The sequence below is a fragment of the Microtus oregoni genome, unplaced genomic scaffold, assembly GCF_018167655.1.
Source record: "Microtus oregoni isolate MIOR12 unplaced genomic scaffold, Mior012 000011F_ref0000422, whole genome shotgun sequence".
Lineage (NCBI taxonomy): Eukaryota > Metazoa > Chordata > Mammalia > Rodentia > Cricetidae > Microtus > Microtus oregoni.
In genome coordinates, this window is record NW_024543070.1 from 9,207,363 (window position 1) to 9,231,729 (window position 24,367).

At 39.7% G+C, this 24,367-nt stretch overlaps 1 protein-coding gene across 2 annotated transcripts in view; it reads right to left on the bottom strand.

Moving 5' to 3' along the window:
- Positions 1–2,206: 2,206 nt before the first annotated feature.
- The window catches only part of Kcnn2 (potassium calcium-activated channel subfamily N member 2), a 362,369-nt gene continuing 340,208 nt past the window's right edge, over positions 2,207–24,367 (bottom strand). The window contains exons 8-12 of one of the 2 annotated variants that reach the window (XM_041660109.1): positions 15,288–15,398; positions 11,823–11,950; positions 8,417–8,425; positions 5,735–5,804; positions 2,207–2,811 (exon numbers count right to left, since the gene is read on the bottom strand). In XM_041660109.1, the coding sequence (XP_041516043.1) occupies positions 2,524–2,811; positions 5,735–5,804; positions 8,417–8,425; positions 11,823–11,950; positions 15,288–15,398 (606 nt within the window). In that variant the 3' untranslated portion in view covers positions 2,207–2,523. The remainder of the gene's footprint in view (positions 2,812–5,734; positions 5,805–8,416; positions 8,426–11,822; positions 11,951–15,287; positions 15,399–24,367) is intronic. The other variant, XM_041660110.1, reaches the window with a different exon arrangement.

Below are 24,367 nucleotides of genomic sequence, written 5' to 3' on the forward strand. Positions count from 1 at the left end.
GAGGACAATGGGGCCTGCAATTTACAAAGATATACACTAGTTATAGAGAAAAAAGGCATAGTGTGGTCAGCTGTAAGACCAACAGAACTCAAGTGTTACTGAGTATTCTGAAGGGCACAGACAAGGGTTCTACCAATGCTCAAAGCCATTTGAAGGGAGAGTGGATAATGCCACATAATGGGAAATTAACAAAACACGATGATGAAAGGCTTGCCTTTGGAGTGGATGGGTCTCTCCCCTTTTAAGTTGTGATTATTTTGCAGTAAAAGAAAAGAGAGGAAAGATATGCCTGCCAGACTTTATATAGTCTGTACAAATGAAAAGCCAAGGTAAGATTGAGTTAAAGCACAAAAAAAATACCCTATCGAGAGGAACTATGGCAAAGAGGAAGAAAATTAACATAATGCAACCTAAATTTATTCTCATTTTCTCTTCTCTCTTCCTCAACAAGAGGAGCAATATATTACTTTCTCCTACTCTCTTAGGTTGCCAACTGATCAGTAAAGTGCTAATTAAACTTAATTATGTCGACTCTGATTTTAGTCACAGCAGAGGTAGAAACCACAAGAGTTAACTACATCAATTACAAGAATATCATCTTTTCAAAAATGTTCTTGTTTTTCACTGTTTGTACCAAATATTTGCTATATTCTTGTATGTGATCCAAAATATATAAAAAAGACAGTTTAATTGCATCTACAACTGAGAAATTTGATGAGGTAGGATGTTGACATTTGCTTAACTGGGCAGCCTGCGTCCACAAGCAGTGTTCTCATCTGCCCTTCGATATTAAAAACCTTTCCAGGCACTGGCATCGTCCAGCATGCATGGAAACATATATAGATGAGGCTTGGTTTCAGCTACTCTGGAGAGTTGGAAGATTAGTAGGGCTCCTGCAGTCTCAAACACCTGTACTTGGTTTTGGGAGATGGTTTATTTATTTATTTAGAAGTTATAGAGGTTAGATGTGAAAGTTTTTTTCTATTGAACTATGTAAAGAAGATCATATATATCACTACAGCTTTCGCCAGAGAGGAAAGCAATAATGCTCGCAACTGGCAACAGTGAAAGTCTGACAGCGGAGGGTGGGGTGCAATTAGGAGGAGAGTGTGCGCTCTCAAACGGACTTTGCTGAACTAAAAACTGTTAAGGATCAGGCCAATGGAAGCGGGTTGTCTTTGGAGTGTCTAACAGAGGCTGTAACTTGCCAAAGCGCATTGGCCCTTTCACTTAGTCTCCTCTTTTTTCCTGTAGAGTTTGGCGAACAACTCTGTGTGGCACTTTCTATGTGGTCACCTTAACCTGCTCTTTCCAAACCTACTTTCTTCTTATGGTGACTTTTATTTATTTGTTTGTTTGTTTGTTTGTTTTTTGGTTTTTTGAATCAGGGTTTCTCTGTAGCTTTGGAGCCTGTCCTGGAACTAGCTTTTGTAACCCAGGCTGATCTCCAACTCACAGAGATCCACCTGCCTCTGCCTCCCGAGTGCTGGGATTAAAGGTGTGCACCACCACTGTCTGGCTTTATGGTGACTTTTTGTGGCCTTAACTACCCAGTTCCCTTTCGTGCACACTGCCTACAGCCGTTCTTGAAACAAGCATGGAAAATCTGTGAAATTTACTGCATGTTATTTACTTGTCCTTCATGTGTTAGTAGAGTCTAAAGAAGGACCATATGTTAGGTAAGAGGTTGGCTTTGTTCATATATATTTATGATTCTGATGGCAGTCTATATATTGATAGTTTCTTGGCTAGACATGTATGTAGCAAATACCTAAGAGTGTAGCATGGGGCTTCCATGGTAAGTCACTAGTTTAGAGCTGAAATTCTGCAACATTAGATTGCAGACAGTGATGTTTCTTGATACTTTGCTCATGGATATTTGCTTATAAAATAGGAATAAAATAATTATTGAGAGCACCTCTTCCCCCTGTTTGCATAAGTTCTGATCAAACTTCCCAACTTTCCATATCATTTGGAAGCCAAGCACACTAAAATATGCTGTGAGCTGAGAACAGGGTAGGGCAGAATAGTTGTATAAATATTTCAGGAAGGAAAATCTTTGCAAAGCAGACAGAGAACAACGTAGTCTTTTCATTTCAGGACACGTTTTGGAAGTCGAAATTATCAATGTGGATCAGAAAACCATTTTCCCCTGAAGACAGCATAAAAGGAGAAGTTATAGAGATGAGAAGACCAAACAGGCATGTGCAGAAATTAACTTTTTTATTATATATCATATACTGTGGTAGTAAAGTTTGTTTGAAGTGCATGAATAAAAAGTTAGTGAAATTACAGGAGGAACAATCTATATAGCAATAATTGGTGCATTCCCTGTGCATCTGAAAGAAAAAAAAAGAGTTTTCACTCATTATTTTGGCCTAAAACTTAGTGTTCAGGTTCCCAAGATTCTGACATCAGAACCCGGATAACGCTGATTAGAACCATAGGGGCTTTACAATAAAAGCTAAAATATTGACCATATGATGGCAAAAAGTCTTATTTTTGTGGTTAACTTATTCTCTTCTAGCTACTCTCTGATGATGTTGGTGGCGCTGTGGAGGAGGACCGCCTCCTCCTGGACGAGGACCGGGAGCGCTCAGCATTGTAGGCAACGTGCTTGTCGTAGTTCTCCATCTGAGCCTCAATGAAATCCTTCTGTTGCTGTCTGATGGTCTGGCTAATGAGCCCAGGGAGGGCGTGAATGCTGCCAATCAAAGTCTCTAATTTGGTTTCCAGGGTGACGATCCTTTTCTCAAAGTCTTCACTCCTTTCATTTAAGTCGGAAATCATGTCATACATGATATTCTGGGTCTGGAAAACAAGATTGAGAAGACAGGAAACAGAGAAGTAAGAGGTTTAATTACTCTTGCCTCAGAAGCAAACTATCAGCTCTTCAAACTTTAACACTGTCCTCTTGCTGGTGACAGGTGTGCCAGCTAACCAAATAGTTTAGGTCACAAAGTAAATTCCATGTATTCTTAATGCTAAGATTTAAATGAACGATGACAGGCATTAGCTGAGTATGATTTAGAAAGTAAGGTGTAGTTACGGCTTGTGAAATTTCCAATGATTTTATGTGGCATAAAGTCAGATGAAAATGTTTTAATTTATTGTTTATGTGATGATGATTTCTATACAAGTTAGCATTTCAAATTCATTTTCAACAGGTGACACGACAACCTGGCCAATTTTTATAATAATTGTACGATGTAAAGAACAAACAAATTAACAGCCAGATGATTGCGAAATGTAAAAAGATGATAGAAGAACAGGAATAAAGTTTAGAATCAATTGATCTGAGCACACAGTAATTTAGAACAGCCAATACTCACATATCTTTTGTTGTCTTGTGTTCCAAATCTCAGACCTCTTTTCATTGAATCCAAGAAAAAATTTCACAGATAAAATGTAAAATAACATAAATCCTCAATAAGTTTAATAGTTGTGGAGTATGCTAAGTTACTAGCCCAGGGCTGGGGGGAAAGCTTAGTGGTTGAGCACGTGCCTAACAGGCACAAGCCTCTGGGCATGTGTTCCGTACACCACATAAGTGAAAATTTATAGGTCGCCTTATTGGAATGTCTGTTCAGAGCTACATGGTCTGGAGTAGGAATATGAAATGCTTTCTTGTACAGAAAACTGAAACTGTCTTGATCAGAGAGACTCATGAGTCTGAGACAACGTTTTAGTTCCTGGAGGAGTTAAGAAACTTGCAGAGCTGCAGGGCTGAGATGGGAGGGGGGGGCTAAGAGCAGGGGTTAGAGATGCTACACTGAGTCTAGTACCAATGCTCCCAAACCCACGACTCTTTGTATCGCATCCTCCTCCTCCTTCAGTTCTTCCTGCATCTTCTCCAGCTTCACAGCTACTTAAAGATGACAACAAACTGACTGAGGGAATCATTCAGAACAAAGGCATCTTGTTCTGGTTGAGTCATGGACACAGAGAGCACTAACTTTACTTTTACTACATTCTTGGAGTAATTGGGCAACATCCGTCATTAAAAGAGTTCATACTGAACTCCTACGGCATGTATCATCCTGTGGTCAGAGTAAGTATGGCACTACAGAAATAACAAATATATTCATGTTTGACTTTGTATATACCTTTTGTGTATACGAGTGCTGCTGGAGATCAAGCGCATGATCTCATGTGTGCTGGGGGGGGGCAAATTTCAGTTTCCTACAATATTCTTTTTTTTTAATTTATTTATTTATTAAAGATTTCTGTCTCTTCCCCGCCACTGCCTCCCATTTCCCTCCCCCTCCCCCAATTGAGCCCCCCCCCCCAGCCCGAAAAGCGATCAGGGTTCCCTGTCCTGTGGGAGGTCCAAGGAACTCCCACCTCCATCCAGGTCTAGTAAGTTGAGCATCCAAACTGCCTAGGCTCCCACAAAGCCAGGGCATGCAGTAGGATCAGAAACACATTGCCATTGTTCTTGAGCAGAAGGAGAGAGAGCACGATCAAGGAACTCAGGACCGCGAGGGGTGCACCCACACAGTGAGACAATGGGGATGTTCTATTGGGAACTCACCAAGACCAGCTGGCCTGGGTCTGGAAAAGTCTGGGATAAAACCGGACTCTCTGAACATAGCGGACAATGAGGACTACTGAGAACTCCTACTATATTCTTAAAGTACATTCCTCACCTTCATACAAACCTAAAGGCGTCTGCTTTATTTTTTAATGTCCAATATTTTTAAGCATGTAATATCAGACTGATGCAACACATAAGTATTATTTCCCTACCCCAAGTGAAGGTCACATGAATGGGGGATGTCGGTGTCCTGCATGTGTGTACACTGCCCGGCTTACGTGAGTGATGCATGATCCCTGAGGTGCGTCATTCAACACTTACCTTGAATATGTTTACCTAGTATGTGTTACTGATAATGCATAAAGTGAGTATATTTTGGAAGTGTTATTTAATAAGACGAAGCCAAATGTCTAATTTTCATAGATTATACTTAAAGATTTGGCAAAAACATAATATGACTTATCAAATATAAAGCGGGATGTATGTGCTGCCTCCGCCAAAGTGATTGCGCTACAAGGAAGAACACACCCATCCTTCTATTCTTGAGTCTCCTTTGGAACTAGCGCAACAGGATGTAACATTTGCACAGTTGATAAATATTCATATTTTCCAATTGCCTTTTACTTATGGAGGAACAATAAAAGAGCAGATAGATCTTTTAGATGTGACAAAGAACTAGAAAACTATTAATGTACTTGGTAAAAAAGAATGTGATTGTTAAAGTTATAAAAAGGAGAAAACCATAAAAAGTGAGTTATTGCTTCTGAAACACAAATTTTATTTTAGAAAATAAGTTCCAGGATTTAAAAATATCAATCTCTAGTTTTTGGTTTGCTTAAAAATATAAAAAAATATTAAGAATGATGAGCTCTATTTATCTCCCAACCTCATAGTGACATTCAAGATGTAGTTCTGTCCTTCCACAGATGAGATATCATTTTATATTCCACTAAGAAGTCTTACGGTATTTCTAGTGCACCCCCCCCCCCAAGGAAGCTGTTAGCACTGAGGTTGGGTATATGGGGAATGAACATATGAACTCAGTATGAGTTTTAGAAAAAAAAATGCTTCTAAGTTGGATCATCATTTTGGGGTGGTTTGGTAGCCTTCTTTATTAAATTTGTACTGCTCATTGTTGTACAGTGGTTAATTTCCATGGTTGCAACCATGAGGGCTGAGCCCCTTGAGACTGATTACCTTTGCCAGATCCACTAGGGTATTTGCTTGGTCATTCAGTTTCCTCTGTTCCATCTTCACACTTCTCAATCTACAAGACAGACGCTGAAGTCAAAAAGGTCCTCTTGTTTCACAGGCTAGGTTACTGCTTTCAAAGGGGCATGCACAAAGTCCACAAGAGCAAAGAACTGCATGGATAATGCCTGGTATTGGGGGGTAAAGTCCACACTGGTTATGTATCTGGTACAATGAGAAGCATGCTTCCCCAACACCGCAAAAAAGAAAGGAGAGCAAGAGATGAGATGTCCTCAGGACAGCTAGGTACCAGGTAAGTGGAATTCAGGAAGACTCATCGGGATTGAACCACATGAGAAAAAGCCAAAACATTCCTTAAAGCCCCAGTATCATGACAAATAGACATAGGAAGAAAGATGCAAAGCAACTGGAATTTCATCGTGTTGGAGCAATGAACACCTTCCTATGCCTACATGACTAGATACAGGAATTAACCCTGTTTAGTCGGAAATGAATTGGGTTAGGTATTTGAACCTGATGAAACCACAGTGATAAGTGAGATTCTTGTTAACAAAAACCACTTTTATTCAACCAGCAGCAAGATAACTCCAAACATATTATTTTCTTACTCTGTTTTGCTTGACTTTACCATAAACTGACAGCAAATTTGAACAGAGGACAGACCGTTTCTTTGGGAGAATCTCTTTTAGCTTTCATTGTAGTTTTTAAGAAATGACAGAATATATCTAGTGGGTAGACCATCTATTTTTAAGGTTCATTCTTGTTACTTTACAATGTCCTTGCATGTTGATTTTGACAGTCACAAGGGCACTCTTAAAAACTCATTTTTCTAAATGAAGCTCTTATTTTTTTAATGTATTTATTGTAGTAGCCCAATAAATATTTATTCCATGGTTCTTAGGTTCTAGAAAGTAAGACTTTAAAAGAGAAAGGTGGGCTATTGTTCTGTAAGCCTGCTGGCTATTCAAAGCCAGACCCAAAAGAAAAGAACTCAGTTTCTCTGAGCTGTTTTGTGACAAACAAAAAAAGAAACCCATGTTTATTTCACTTGTGCTTGATAATGAATCATTTATTAAGTATGGCTTCAGTGAATGAAGAGAGTATTTTACACTTTTTAATTTAAATAGTATATAACTACATAAGAGAATTAAAAGATTCACAGGGCAAGATTTTACTGCCAGGGAGACTTTCCTAATTTGTTTACAGCACTTAGTGATTTCATCTTGCACCTAGGACAGCCAGCATGTAGCTGAGTCTTCTCCCCAGTGAAGATACAGCTCCTGCCAGCTAGAGTCTAAATGGTGTCCATCTCTAACACAGTCTTAAGTACTCTAAAATAGTTCAGATTTATTGATTGTTTGCTCTGTGTTCATTAGAAACTCAGAACCAAGTTAACTGGCTCCTTTTGATGTTACTGTAGAGATTAGAGTAAGGTCTAACCTGAACGAAATCTATAAATGCATATTTAAATTCAATATATTGTTGACAGAGTTTTCTCTAAGCATCAAGAAAGATTATAACTCTTTACTTATACCTTTTAAAACCCAGCAAATGTCAAGCAAAAAGCATCTTGACCAGCTGTGGATCAGTGAAGACAAGAACAGTAAGGAAAAGCTGCAATGTTAGCTGGAGACTTCACTCACCCCAATTTGACTTTGTTTCCTCAAGTATAGAATGAAGTGCTGGATACCGTGAGTGCTGGAGGTATCATAAACGGACTTTAAGTGATACCCAAATAAGAGTTTAATACTAAAACATATGGAAAGACAGCTTTTCCCTTTAACCACCATGAATGTCTGGATTATTACAAGAAATAAGTGTCAGGCAGGTCCTATCTTATCTCCACCTCCTGATTTTTTCCCCCCCCACAGGGGAGCGGTAAGATTACGGCTCAGAGCTTTCTAGCCTATAGCTATAATTCAATGCCAGAATTAAAGTTGTCAGTTGATGGCAACTTGACTAACTATCTTTATGATGGGCTTACATCAAGTTTTCTTGTAAAGTTTACTAATGCCTAGAGTTTAGAGCTCTGGACCAGATACCTCCAGAAATCTGTGGGTAAAGAGAGAGTCCTGAATCTTGCGGAACAGGAGGAGGGGGAGAACGCTGGTTTTGGATAAAGTAGGATCTTTTTCTAAAGCACTTTAGTCCAGCGTCCTTCAGCTGGATTCAGCTACGACTGACAGTAGAATTTTGCCCGTGGTGTTTATTACTAGCCTACAAAGCTATGTCAGATGATGTCGCTTTCTAGATTAGTAACGAATCTGATTGATTTATTTGTGATCCGACCCTGACTGGAACTCCATTAGCTCTTGGACTTAAATGATCTTGTCTTGCCCTCTGATCTGCCTGTGGCAGGGGACTGCCTTCTGAGACTGCCCGTGAGGCTAGGCGAGCAGATAGAAACCTTGCTCAAGCTGCAGCTGCCAGAATAAAAGGTAACATGCACATGGATAGTACACTTTTTTCCCCCCGCAAAAAGATTAAGAAACAGATGTTGCTTTCTTCCTTGTGAACTTCACTTATCACAGGAAAATATCATGATTTTGGATCACATTTCCATAGCAGCAATCAGACTACCAAAATTCACAAATAAAGGATCTGCTGGGTGCATGCAGCCAGTAGAAAACTCTGCAAATGTTGAAAGGAACAGCTCACACAACTTACTTCCGAGCTCTATTTTCATTTTGTTGAAATAAAAAGACAAAACAAAAGAAAAGAAACTGTAAAGTATTCTGGAGCAAAACAACACAATGTGGTGTTCAGTTGTGCACAGGGGGCTCGATTCGTCAGCTGGAAGACCCTGCAGGATCTTGACATTGATTGACACTATTCAATTCATCACCATCCTTTGTTGCCACTATGCTCTGCCTACCTGAAAGCACTTGGCTTCCTCTTAAACCAGAATTCAGAATGAAGAACGTGCGTAAAGTCATGTTGGCCTCTTCATACTCGGTGTTCAAGGGGATAATAGGAAACACTTTGGCTTAGAATGATAGATATAATGATTCTTTTAAAGGGGGAGCATATCTTTTCCAGATCGGGGCTGTTCGGAATCCCCTCTAATATAAATTATGCGCATTAGCTTTCTTGGCTCTAGACAAGTTCGAGTTGATTGATGGATCCATGGTTGAGACAGAAGAATGAAAAAGTTAAAGCTGCTATCAGAAAAAGGGTTGAAAGTTAGAGAGAGAACACTTCATGGCATCGAGTGACAATTCAAAAAGACAAACACATTACTGAAAAGAGGGCACTGGTCTAGAGAGTGTAGCATCATCAGAGGCTAGAGAGGTCACATGTTGGGAAAGAGGCCATAAAGTACGGAAAAAGAGAAAGAGCTGAGCTAGAGGGGTCTGGCAGAAGAGGAGAGAGCTACTAAAAATTGCTCTCAGGCAGAATCAGAGAGTAGCAAAAGCCAGACGAGCTCCAGAAAAAGACTTGCGAGTTTATGTCCAGCCAGGTCTACTATACGCAGTGCTGACAGATGATGCTGAGTGCCCTTGAGTCTGAGCAGTGGGCAGTGAAGGCCTGGCCCTGAGGAATCGAGCCCTGTGTACTGTTTTTCACGACGTCACTCTACAACTTCCAATACGAAGTTAACATGACAAGCGATTATGCACCAGTAGAATGATCTAGCCAAACCCAGCCCTTGTAACCAAACTTATTCTGCTGTAATTGTTCATAAACTTTAAGTATTCTCCACAGCAAAGGAAACCCAGCAAACCCCCAATGACTTACACAACCATTCTGAACAGCTGAATTTCATTAAACTCATCTGCTTTAGATGTACATATTGCATTAAAAAAGGCAAGAAAAGGATGATAATGGAAATGTCTGATGGAAGCAGAGGAATAATTAGGGGTGGCTTCTGTCCCACTACCCAGAGCAGCCAGCTGAAGAACTCCATATAAGCTCCTCCCACGAGCCCTTGTAATCAGGCTGACATGCCCCGCAGGACAAATATGCCACTTCCTTTTGGACAATTCATAAAATCAGCTTCCTTGTACAGAGATAATTTTTATAAATAATATTTTGTTAAAAAGAAACTTAAAGCAAAGCTAAATAATAAAATAATCAATAAATTTTTGCAGTGAATAAATAACAGAATATTCTTCCACATTAGCATGAATATGCTTATAACTCAAAGCATATGGCAAGACACTAAAGAGCCACCATATCCATAGTTACAGGACTGCATTACAGAATCTACTGGTGCATGCTTTGGTTTGTTTTTTATTAAAAAATTTATCAAAGATGCAAATCCAATATGACTGTAGTTTAGGTAGTTTCACCGACAGGCACACAATACGAAGCATGGTCATAGCACGTGTACTTACTTACTCCTGCTTCATCTCACCGTCTTTACCTTTGGGTGTATCCTCTCACACCCAGAAAGGGAAGTTTTCTATCATGCTTGGACAAAATTGACTACCAAGAAACACTGAAAGTACAAAAATGATCTCTCCGTGGCTTGCTGTAGTGGCTTCTGTCAATGTTGGGGTTCCTGTGTCAAATGGCTTTAGAGTACACGCTCTTCCTAAAGAGCCCTTTCTAGGGGAGCCCTCCGAGGAAGTGGGTGTCTAGATGAGGAACCCAGGAAGAATCCGAGTACATCTTGGGGTCTCACTCTCTACTAAAGAGAATGGAAGGAATGCACCATCTGGGCTGCGGCTCCTGGATTGGCCCTGGGTCAGAAAGGGAACTGAACTCCAAGGAGCAAGCTCCTGCTTTGTGAGCCAACTCTAACATGATTCTACTTCTTGTTTCCCCCTGACTTTTAACAGCATAATTTTAAAATTCTAGCTCTGTCATTTCCTTACAGGGTCTGGAGGGGTGGTGCAGCTATGTGCCTAGGCTAGTCACAGAGTTAGAGAAATCCCCTTCTCAGGAAAGTGCATTGGTGGCCATACGGAGCATGAGTGAGTGGCTGCGAGCAATAATGATAAACTATTCTACCATATGTGCAAAGTGTTCTCTATTTTAATCCCAGAGTTACTTGGGGTTTTTTGTTTTTTTTCTTTTCCTTTTTGACTAGTGGAGGTTTCCGTTCCACAGAAGTATGCACGCGGGCATCATTATAGGCACATTATAGACTCATCAGGACACCTTAATAAGCTAACTAAGCAGGGCAGAGGCTGGACCAGGGAAGAATTAGAAGACGAAAGTCTATGGATTCCTCACAGGAGGTTAGTGGTACCATGTTGCCTATGAATTAAATCTCAGATTCACAGCTTCCCTGCCTGGTGTACTGGCTGGATCTGAGAAGGCCAGTGGTATGGCACAGGCAAAGACCTAATGGCTCCCCACATTTCCACTGCTACCCTGCTGTGTCTCACAAGGAAAACCACTTTCGTGAGCCACAGATGTGACCACGAATAAAGGGCACGAAGAGCAAGTCTGTTGTCACAGTGGATACCCACAGGGGCAACACTTACAGTTAAGACAATGCCATCCTGGAAAGGTCTGTTTCTCAGTCATCATTGAATCTTATGAGGTACAAACAGTTATCTTAAAAGACTCTAGTAATTGTATAACAAAGACAGGCATGAAGGCCTTACGTCAGGTAAATAATAGTAAACTAATAACCAATGCTAAACTCCATAGTGAACAAACAGCATATAGATAATTCCCAGATATTTGATTAAGAAGTCATTGAATATTGTAAAATTAAGACAATTAAATATACTATGCTATATAAAATGTAAAAATCCAGATGGATCATATAATGTCCCCTCCCTCCAAGATTCTACAGTGGATACAAGCTGAACATTTCAGGTCAAACTATATAAATAAATACGTTAATTAAATATAATTCTACCAGAAATTATGGTCTCTGTAACAGAAATCATGGCCTCTGAAGAAAGATATTTTGTTTAACACGCACAATTTTCAGCCATAAAAAACCTAAGCTTTTATCCTGTGGGGTCCATTATTAGATTTTGAGGTATCTCCTGGAGGCAAACAAGACAGTGCCCTTTTCTTTTCCTCCCTCACAAGAAAGAACCCACAAGCACAAAAATCCAAAGCAAAGGCTAAGAAGTAGAACAAGATAGAAATGAAAACAGGTACTTACTGATGAATAGCTTGCAAGAATTTCCGTTGATGCTTTCTTACTTTTGCGTGGTCGATCTTTTTCACGAGCTTTGTGTTTTTGTAGATTAACCACGTTTCCCTGAGTACATTGGCGGCTGCGTTTTTCACCTGTTTAGAAAACACAAGAAAGGCCGTCGCTACATCCTCAAGCAGATTCCCCGTACTCATTTGAGGCTGTGTTTTTCATCCTAAGAACCACAGTGAACTGGAGCTTTAGAAACTGCTACTCAAATGCCTGTTTTTCTAGTATATCTGCTTTCATGCAAGAATTTCCATCTGTCTGGGAACACTTGAGTGAAATATTAGGGAGATACTACTGATCTCTTTCTGTGTTACACTCTACCTGTTCTTACAAGAAATTATATTTTTATTCAATACTCATTTAAAGATAATTCAGAGATGCTGAATTTCCCACTTCCACAGTGACTCCTCTCTCCATCCTCTTTATTTCTCCAGAGAAGAGCAAAATGTCAAATACCAAGGTCAATCTTGCCTTTTGCAAGCTCACCCGGGCTTTCTGGCTGTGCAGTGTAGCCAAAACATGTTTCCATGTGTGAGTTCACCTCATGCACGTAAGCTCCCAAAATAACTGGTGTATTTGCTTGTAAGCACATTTTCACTTGTAGGGATGCTATCATGATTTCATAGGAAAGCGAAACAGAAGGACAGACGTGACTGTCCCAGTGTAACTGCTCCCAACGAAGGCTAGTCACCTTATCTAATTACATGCTTTCTGATTAAAATCTCCAGAGGTCCTGGGAACTGATAGAGATGAAGGCAGGGTAGATCTCCTCTGCCGGGCTCCCCCATGGAACCTAGAAAACAGAACTAATTTCTCCAACTAACTAATTTGCTACTTACTTATCCTAAGAAGTTTTCTTATTTAATACCCTTGAGTGAAGAAAGCCACAGGCTGGTTGGGCACAGGGTGGAGGAAGACAACTCAGGATAGGCAGTGATGGAGGAAGAGTAGAATTCAAGCTAAAACTGGGAAATGGATCTTGGGTCTACAGTAACCAAGTCAGGTCCAGTGCCTAGTGAGCCTGTTGGAAATTGATTTTCTCTAACATGAGCATGCTAGAGATGATGGTTACTGAAGTCCTGTTGTCTCATTTTACAATAAGAAGCTGCCTTAGAATAAACACTATAACTAGTTTACAGCTATATAGTACTCTTGAGTTTGTACTAAGATGAGTCTGTCCTTATTTGCTCTTGGTTTCCCTCAGACATCACTGAAGAGTTTGAAATTCTTACTTGAAGTTAAAATTTTCAATGGATTCCACTTAGAAATTCCATAAATAACTAATTTAAGTGTGTTCCCAGCAAATGACAGTCATTAAGTTGATGGCTTTGCATAAAATCTTGAATAGATGAATATTAGAGGGGGCTATGGTCACATGTTGGGCCAAGTACGTGACTGAGGTTTCAATTGCAAAGCAGTTCCACGACTAGGAAACAGCGGCGAGATGACATTGTTAAAGTCAATGGGTCTCTTGTCGAACGCAACTTTTGACACCTGAACAGCCTTTTAGTAAGAAAGCAACAAGACTCCCTCTGCAACATCCTGTCCACTGTCACACTTATTCGATTCCTGAAAAAAGTATAATACTTATGATAGAATAGCATGCGTTACAAAAGACTCTATAAAAGTGCTTCTTTAATACGGTAAAGCTTGTGCCTCTTAACAGAAACTCTACCAAAAGAGAACCTTCTTGGTCAGACCTTGGAGATGCTTGGAGGAGCACGCGATGACTCCAGTATTGCATCTGAACTAATAACCATGCATAGAATTGCATTTCCATATCTAGATCTCTGAAAAGAAGCATCACACCGGGTACCCAAGCAGCTCTTCACTTTAATATTTTGTCCAGTCGTCACATTAGAAACACTCATGAGTTTTGAGAATGGAAATAGGAATTGAAAAAAAATAAGGGAAACTGGGGAGAAATAAAAGATATTTGGGACAAGGAGTGGGGAGATGGCTCAGTGAATAAGAAGGTTTTCTTTGCAAGCCTGGTAAACTGAGCTTCAACTGAGGAACCTATATAAAATTGAAAGAAGAGCACTGACTCTACAATGTTGTTCTCTGACCTCCACACACACACACCATATCACACATAGTACCCTCTATCATACTACATAAAAATTATATTTCAAAAGGTATTTGGAAGTAGCAAAGTCAGGCTAAAAACACCATATGCAATTGAGAGGCTTTGATCCCATAGTAGACTCTTGAAGTACTGTTAGTTCTAGGGTCTGAAGTATGGGCAAAGCAACAGAAATTCATGTCCCCCTTCATAAATGAATCTATATAAATATGAATTTGTAATAAAATAACTACTGTATTGGAAATACTAATCAATGTTGCTATTATTTGTGTTTTGAAACAGGGTCCTACTGCACTGACCTGGTTGGCCCCAGTTGATCTTCTTTTCCCTTTGGACCAACATGGAACTGCAAGTATGCTTCGCTAAAAAGATCCTTTTCGTACTTAGAACTAAATCAAGAATAAGGTAAATGCTGAAAGTTAAAAACTTGTCTGAAGAATTCTATTGATTCTTTTGTGGGCAGAGTTACCAAATGACAATGCATTTAATTATCTCAATGACAGCCTGATGAAATTCTACTTTGGGAAGCGAGGATTGCTACAAGATGTTACAAGATAATTTTTAGGTATTTTTGACTTCGGTATTTTGATGTTTCAAGTGACTATCCAAAAAGCTAAAATTATAGTCTAATAAAAAATATTTTCCTTTTCTAGCTTTCTACCTTGATGTCATGACTGTGAGCAGGCTGCCTGAGTTCTCTGCGTCATGGCTTCCAAACTGCATCAAATAGCCATAACAAGGCTTCCCTCATGAGCTTGCTGACGAGGAAGTAAGTTCATACATGGGTCACACCTGGACAGATTATTGTTTTGTTTACTTCTAATAATTGGAAGGTGATCTTCCTTCTGGATGCTACGGCATTTTTGCTGTATCTGTGATGACCTTCAAATCATAGAAAGGACAGTTTATATTTGTAACACCTGTATTTAGAATGCAGCCACGGACAGTTTATATTTGCAACACCTGTGTCTAGAATGCAGACACACTCATAGAAGTTCAGCACTATTTCCTCCAATGACCTTACCATAAGATTCCCGCCTTCCACAGGCAGTGTGTTCTTTTCCACCCAACCTAATACCGATTATTGTGCTGAAATGTTGAATATACCTACTTGTCTAGATTTATGAGATCTACTTTTATGTAATTGCTTTTATCTGCAATTGAGCTGAAGTTAGGTATTCCATTTGTAAAATGGGAGAAATGGAACCAGCTCCAGGAGTTTTGCTTTCTTCAATCTATGGCATCTCTGCTTCTGAAGTCTTAGTGGAAAAACTGTATTTCCTGATGTGCGAACAAGACAGTGGCATCCTCTTGCAGATGTGAGGGCGTCTACTTACTCTTTTGGTCAGCTGAGTATCCATCATGAAATTGTGCACATGCTTTTCTGCTTTGGTAAGTTCTAGCTTTCTCGCCACTACGGCTACCACCAGGGCTGTGCAACCTGCACCCTAAAAGCAAGGAAAGAGGAGAACCCCAAGAATTAATTAATACTTTTGATTCCAGTCACATTAGAGATTGTTTTGTATCAGATGCATTAATTTGCTCAAGCTAAAACAAATGATACTTTTCGGTGTCTTCCCTATGTATCACAGAAGAATATATGGTTAGTAACAGTAAGCAATGTTCCTTTAAAGTGTAAAATCCTAGTTTACCTATTTTTAAAACTAAAGCAAAATAATGAATAAAACAAGATTTTACCACAAGGAATAAATAGCTAAAACCCAACTTCCTGAATTTTCAGACATAAATTTTCGGTAAAAACAGGAAATCTGTTCTACACCTATAATTATAAAAGCATATTAAACAAATTAACATAAGCACATGGACTAGAAATGAAGATTTAAGAAACTACTAGTTCAGAATCTTTGCTTCCGATGAGACCAGCAGGCTTTCAGGTGAGTGGGTGGCTACCCAAGAGGAAGGAGAGCAGTAGACTGCCATGTATGGAGACTGTGACATGAGTGTGGCAAGGTCATAGACAACAAATGCAGTGATGGAAGTCAGGACAGCACAGGACATGATGCACAGAAAGCCAGGAGATACCTTCATCTGGAGAAGCAATGATGTGGCCTTTCAAATCATGGCCCACTGAGATTATCTTAGACAAAACGGTGTAGGAGACACTGGGTGGTACCCCAAGAATTCTAGACCTCTCTTTCTACAGTCAAGGTGCATTCACCCTGAGTTGTGAAGGATGGCAGTGCCATCTTTGCTGAAACAGATCAGGGCCACATGCAAGGCTCCATGCTGCAGCCACCTCATCAGCCAGAGGCCCAGCAAACCTACTTGTAAGTAAGCAGTCATGGCAGTAGTTGTGAAGGGAGGCCATCGCTTCTGACATGAGAGGCAACAGAGCAATAAAGTGGTGAAGCCAATTTCAACACACAAGTACTAGAGGAGAAAAGGGCAGGGTACATTAAGGAACCAATGCAAGAGGCACATACACAGCAGGAAGACACAATACTGCTGCCTCTTTCTGTACTCTTGAATCTCAAGTAGTTTTTCGTAACATTCCCTTGATGTCACCAGAGGGTAGAGTGCTCCCAGGATAGACAGTTGAAGCTACTCTCGAATTTCTACAAGGTAGTATACTTTTCCTCATTACCAATAGGCCTAAAATTCCACATTAAAATGGCAAGTTAGTGGCTTCAAAGTGCACCAGTTATCTTAAATAGATAATACTGGAGAGTAATGGTTATGTAACTTACTGCCCACTTCATCTGTCTCCTACGGCGCTCACTCTAGAGAGCTACTGAGTTAAACACACACAGACACACAGACACACACACACACACACACAGACACACACACACACACACACACACACACACACACACTCGTAGATTTTTAAGAAAGCTTATGGTTTTATTTTGGGCAACATTTACAGCTATCTTTGGTCATGGGGAGCCCGTGGGCCACAGGTTAGTTAAAATTTATTTGAAAAACATTTAAAGATAGAATACAACATTTAAAAGGCAAGTTATACAATGGCCTCATTTTTCTTTCTAAGTGGACCACATTGGGAAGTAAAAATAAAAATAAATTAAAAAATAAAAAATCAGGAAAGAAGTCCATTTGTAAGGAGAGGTTATCTCTGAGGGTTTGAAGTTTTAGGACTGGTTTTGCTGTTTGTGTTGTTAATAACCAACAGTTGGTGCTGCACCCAATCTCCTTACTCAGCAAAACTCCCCACATTCTTATCCAACAAATCAAATCTAAAGAAAATACAAAAAGCAGTATTTTAGGCTGGAGGGAGGAATGATTCTAGTAGAGAGACAGTGGAAAGTGGAAAGGCAATAGTTATGAAATCACAAAGTAGCACTAAGAATACAAACCATAGCTGGGACCGTCCTTGTGAATTACTGGGAATTTCCCTAGCACCAGGTTTCTCCCTAATCCCACAAAGGCTCCCTGTATCAAGATGTCTCTTTCATTGCTCTCCCTTTCTGTAACTCAATTATCCTATTACCTCTGTTCTCATCCTCCATCCTCCCATCCTCAGTTTACCCAGGAGATCTTATCTATTTCCTCTTCTTAGAGCTATCTTTGTATGTCCCTCTTAGGGTCCTCCTTGCTACCTAGCTTCTATGTAGCTGTGGATTGCAGCTTAGTTATCCTTTGCTTTTGCTTTACATCTAATATCCACTTATGAGTGAATACATACTGTGTTTGTCTTTCTGGGTCTGGGTTACCTCACGCATGATGATTTTTTTTCTAGTTCCATCCAATTGCCTGCAAATTTCATGATGGCTTTTTTTTTTCCAGCTGAGCAATACAGGAATCCACAAAAATGACCCCAGGTAAGATTCCTAGCAATAGTGGAAAGGGTGCCTGAACTGCCCTTTTCCTGTAAAGAGATTGGTGTCTATCCTAATTGTCATCATTGAACCTTCATCCAGTAACTGACAGAAGCAGATGAAGAGATCCATAGCCAAGCACTGGGCTAAGCTCCTGGAGTCCAGTCGAAGAAAGGGAGGAGGTATTATATGAGCAAGGACAGTGCGGCATGATCATTATGGGGAAACCCACATAGACAGCTGACCCTGAGCTAGTGGGAACTCATGGACTCTGGACTGACAGCTGAGGAGCCTACTTGGGACTGAACTAAGCTCTCTGTGGGTGACAGTTATGTGGCTTGGTCTGTTTGTGGGGTCCTTGGCAGTGGGACCTGGTATATGAGCTTTTTTTATTTTTGGAGCCCATTCCTTATTGTAGGATGCTTTGCTCGGCCTCTATGCAGTGGGGGAGCCCTTGATCCTGCCTTGCCTCAGCTAGATGTGCTAGACTTTGTTGATTCTTCATGGGAGACCTTACCCTCTCTGAGGAGAGGATGGGGAATGGGAGGGAGGACTGTGGTTGATATGTAAAATGAATAAAAAAATAAAAAAGAATACAAAAAATAATACCTGAAATCAACAGCACAAAGACTACAAGTAACACACATTCAATATATTTAAATATCAATGACTTCAACTATCTAATCAAAAGATACAACAAGCCTATTAAGTGGATCAAAAAACAAAATCCATCTATCAGTTGTCTACAAGACACACCTCCTAGTTTTAAAGAGAGGCACACCTCTTGGCCCATTATATCTATCCTCTTCTTGGCTAACTCTTGCACCTGGACTAGCCCATTTCTAATAATCTGTGTAGCATCAGTCTTACCGGGAAAGATTCTAGCCTACGTCCATCCTGGGTCAGAGCTTCATTGCGTGTGTCTCAGAGAGCAGAGCTCTCTCGTCCGCCCGGGAGAGGGGAGCATGGCGTCTCTGAGCTCACTTCCTCTTCCTCCCAGCATTCTGTTTTGTTTACTCCACCCACCTATGTTCTAACCAATAAAATGGGTCAAGGCAGTTTCTTTATTATTATTAACCAATGACCTTCCTCCATCATACAAGGATGGACAACAGTACTCCAATCAAATGAAAGCAGGAAGCAGGCGGGCTATCCTAATATCTAAGAAAACACTTCAAACAAACAAACAAAAACCAATCAGAAGAGGTATAGAGGGATACTTCATCCTAATCAAGGGAATTGTTAGCCAAGAAGACATAGATACACCAATCTCTGGTTCACCTAATTTCACTTGTGAAGTTATTAGAAACATGGAAGTCTGAGGTGTGACGGATGCCACAATATTCTGTGCTCCGTGATGGCAATTAAAGAGGTTTTAGGGCTAGATCCTCATGAAAGAAAGGAACAGACTCGGGGAAGAAACATCTGCACCTTTGCAGCTGGCTTTTAAACTTTAGCCACAAAGTCCAAAGAACAGTCTCAGACAATGCTGGACTGATGATTCACTAGCCACAGGCCCCTTCTCTCTTCCCAGGCTAGCACTTGCTAGACCAACACAGGCACCTGTTGCTGATTTGCTCCCTCTTGCTCCTCAGTGGGGGGCAGCCAGGCTTCTTTAATAAGCCGAGAATGTGAAAATCGAGGGGGCTCTTAACTGCTATACGCAGCCATGAGAGCGCTGTTGGCACAAGACAATGCATTTTTTTTTTCTCCCTGGGCAGGTGGCTACTGCTGAGATCCTTCTGGAAAGAAATCAAAATCCTAATAGGAGTGGAAAATCACTGGCACCAAGAGCCTTGGGAAGCAATTTTTCCTTGCGTTTATTCTGGGCTCTCTTCTTCCTGTTGATGGCCCATTTCTTGATGAGTACTCTCTCACTCACCAAAGACTTGTGCTTTAAAATGAGCACCTTGGGAGCAAAGCAGAGAAGCAAGCGCCCCAACAATTTGTATAATCTTCCAACTGTTACCTATACTTTTCATCCCATTATCCTAACTGTATGCTTGTGAGCTGCACCCAAAGAGGCACTCAGAAACCCATTTGTTGCAGTCAAATATGGTGGTCATACCAGTAAAACCTGGTGCCTGGGGAGGCAGGAAGAACAGGAGCTCAAGGTCATCCTCAGCTACATAGTGAGTTGGAGGTTGACCTGAGTATTGGAGAGAGGCCCGGTCTTAAAAAGCCAAAAATAAAATAAGATAAAATAAATAAAATCAGAAAAGAAGAAGGAAAAGGGAAAACCTTTAAATTTAATACAAAACCTTCACTTAAATACAAAGCTATTGTTCCTTATGTTTCAGTGTTGCTTTAATTAAAGAAACTATAAGCTGAGACCTACCTAGGTTCTTAGAGCATCATAAGAGGACTTGATACATACATATATGTGTGTGTGTGTGTGTGTGTGTAGAATTATGTTTCATAAAACCTTAAATTGTTTAATTTTTGGAGTTATGCAGAGCAGAGCTGTTCACATCAGAAAGTTTTCAGAGTTCAAGGAGAATTCCTGGCAGCAGGTTGTATTGTAGTAACTGAGGCAATGGTAGATTGCTACTGTCTACTCGGTGTCTATTTGAGGGCTATTCTGTTTCATAACGTAAGAATGGAAGTGTGGTTTGTGCATTTTCTCCAGTGCTTGTCACCAGCACAAGCCATGTAGAAACAGTTGGGACTAACATATGTTCCTCCCTGGAATGAAGATCCCTGTATGCCTTTAAGACGATGAGTCATGGTATTTTCACCAAAGTTAGGGAATAAATCCTGGCTTCTCTTCTCCCATTTTAATTTCTGATTTTTTTTTTTAATGAAAAACCAAAGCAAATCACGAACCTGCCTTTTGGTCACCTAAATCTAACCTGAAGACAGTGTGTTTCTGACCCCATATAATAAAAAATAAGAGTGTAAGTTTTTCCTTTCTTACATAAGTTATCATCTTTTCTTTTTTTTAATTTATTTATTTATTAAGGATTTCTGCCTCCTCTCCGCAACCGCTTCCCATTTCCCTCCCCCTCCCCCGATCAAGTCCCTCTCCCTGATCTGCTTGAAGAGCAATCAGGGTTCCCTGACCTGTGGGAAGCCCAAGGACCGCCCACCTCTATCCAGGTCTCCTAAGGTGAGCATCCAAACTGCCTAGGCTCCCACAAAGCCAGTACGTGCAGTAGGATCAAAAACCCACTGCGATTGTTCTTGAGTTCTCAGTAGTCCTCATTGTCCGCTATGTTCAGCTAGTCCGGTTTTATCAAGTGCTAAATGAGAAAGAAAACTGGAGAAGTAAGAGAGCGGGGCAGAGTTAATTTGTGTAAGAACAAGTACAAGAGAAGCAGTACTAATGACCCTGACCCTGAGCCAGAACAAACTTAACTGAAAGCTAGCATAAGTTGCAACTCATCCCCAACACCTGGAAGGTACTCACTAGGGATAGATGAAGCGATAACCCCCCCCCCCCCGTCCTCCATTAGACCACAGAAGTATCAGCTATTCTAACATCTAGGATGCAAGAGAAGTTGAGGAGGTCTAACTCCCCAAGACCATTCCTCAGTTAATGTGGGAAAAATTCAACAGCATGATATTGTCATTCCAGGCCATATAGTGATGGTGGATCCTGTAAGACTTTCCAAGCACCATCTTGAAACACTACTTTGGGATGAAATTTACATAACATAAAGACACAGCCATTTCATTTCATAAAAAACTGAAACTCCTTTGACAGAGCTCTGCAGAAAGATTTAAACTATTGCTTATAAACAGGCATCTTCCAAAGATCAAACTTAATAATGGAATTCATGATTTTTGTTTTTAATTCCAGAATCCCTACCACTATGGTGAATGGCCTGATAAAACCACTAATGGTCAAAGTATTTCAGGCTCAAATTATCCCCGTGTGGTTTGTATAACAGTTCATTAGAGTGCAAACAGCATTTTAAGGATAACCAAGATTTACTAAAAATACGCTCCTTAAATGTCATGTTTAATCTAAAAATGAACAGAAGCCCTTAACTTTTACTTTATGTGCATGAGTGTTTTGTCTGCATATATGTCGGTGTACCATGTGCACGCCTGGTGCCTGCAGAAGTCACAAGAGGGCACCAGATCCCTTGGAACTGGAGTTACAGATGGTTGTAAGTCACCATTTGGGTGCTGGAAGTGAACCCATGTCCTCTGTAAGAACATGGAGACATCGTTCTAACCTTTAACTTTCATTTTAATCTATCACTTCATATATCAGTTTTTCAAGAAGAAGGTAAACAAATATTTGACATTATCACCTGCTTTTGTATTTCTGAGGTTCACCGATTCAATAGTTAAGAAACATAAATATATTTTACTGCTCTTGCCTGACACAAATAATTATGCTTTCATAATAAATATCTAAAACAATCAATTTTGGCAAATAAAATTCTCTAAATCACCCAAGTTTAATATTACAACCCATTAGAGTGTTAAAGACTTTCTCAGGTCATGAAAATAATTTCCTCTATCAAAAATGTCCTTCCTCTGATTTTCTTCAAATCACGCTGGCAGGTCACAACTCCTGAGCAGCTGTCGTGTTCCTTATAAAAATTATCTGTGAGGTAAGAATTCTAGGAAGAACTAGACTTCTGGCTAAGGAATTGATCAGGAATTTAGTTTTCCTACTGAAAAAGTCCAGAATTTCTCCTTTTCTATCAGCATAAAATGCACTACTTCATGAATATAAACATACACTACTTTCAATGGGCCTTATGGGATGGGATTCAATGGGACCTGGAGCTAATTCATTGCTCTAGTTCAGAATGAATGCTTTTGAATTGAGTTCAGAGGGTGCTCACTCTGAACTGACACCAAGACATCCAGAAAACTTGATGTTCATGGAATTGCGATCTAGTGTTCTCATGAAATTACTATCCAGTGTTCTCATGGAATTACTATCCACTGTTCCCATGGAATTACTATCCACTGTTCCCATGGAATTACTATCTAGTGTTCTCATGGAATTACTATCTAGTGTTCTCATAGGACTACTATCCAGTGTTCTCATGGAATTACTATCTAGTGTTCTCATGGAATTACTATCTAGTGTTCTCATGGGATTACTATCCAGTGTTCTTATGGAATTACTATCTACTCTTCTCATGGAATTACTATCTAGTGTTCTCATAGGACTACTATCTAGTGTTCTTATGGAATTACTATCTACTCTTCTCATGAAATTACTATCTAGTGTTGTACAGAGGCTTTTTTCTGGACTGACATTTTTTCTTTCTTCCCAATTAAGGTTTAAAAATATTACTTAGTGTGGTTTAAAAATATTACTTACTGTCATGAACTGGGAATTTTTTATGCAGAATTGTTGGTGACAGAAGAAACCTAAATCACTTGGGACTTCACTCTAGTTGTTTCTATCAAATCTAGGTTTCTATAGATCTTTATTAAAGAACTTCTTACAACTCACACCTTTGAATGGACAGATATTACTCTATATTAAAGACAATTATGCCTCAAAATTCATTTATCCATTGTCTAAAGGACTAAGTGACCCAGAAGAATCATACTAAAGAGGAATGAAAGCAAAAGTTATACATGAATGACCTTTCTAGTAAGTGAAAAGGTACCCTTGTCAACATGGCTCCTCTTGAAACAATCATATATTCACTAATAAAGGAACATGCATAGCTTTCAAGGTGTTTTACAGTCACCTGTGTAGGCAGAAAGTGGAAGAAAGGATAAGTGCTAAGGAAAGTGATCAATTCTGCTGTAAAATTGGAGATAAAAACAAGCTGGTGCCGACAGAAAAGGCACGAAAATATGACAATGTATTTGCCTATCACCTTAAGTGAATAGTAGGGAACTAGTTAGAATCCAGTCTGCCGTTTATAAGGACATCCCAAACAGGAAATCCTCCATTCCTCTGAGTTTCCTCAAACAGAGCAAGAGTAAGAAATGCTTCTAAAGGGGAGAATCTGTAATTACAACCTTAATGTTTTTATGTTAAAGAAAAAGTAGTGTGACTTTTGTTAAACTATTCTATGGTTTTATGTTTTAAAGATAATATCCATGGGTGGCTGAGAGGAGGAAAGAGGGAGAGGGAGGGAGAAAAGGAGGGAGAAGGAGAGAGGCATAGAGAAAGAGAGAGAGAGAGAGAGAGAGAGAGAGAATTAATGAATTATAATGGAAATCAGACTGAAGGCCTTCAGCATATTAGACAAGTATGCTTTGAATGAGATAGATTTCCCAATCCCAATGTTTAATTTTTTTTCTGAAATCTGGCAGTATCCAAGCTCTCCCTATTTTAAGAATTCCATAAACACCTGTATCTAATATTGTAAACACAGCTGGATATTATAGGTAAAGCTCTATCAACAATCCAATAAACAATTCAAATAAGGATAAGTTATGTTTTGATAATGCTATTTGGTTTTCTATTATAAATGTTATAGAAAATAATCTCTTCTCACAATTTAATAATATATTTCTACCCAGAGTAGTATAGGTATAAACTTAGTGTAATGTCCTTGTCTCTAAAAATATATGACCCATAGCACAAATTCAGCTTTTTAAAAACTTCTAAATTATACCCTAATTTTGAGTTTTGACTAATGTATGCCCTGAGGGTGATGGCATTCTATAACTGATCGGTGTCGATT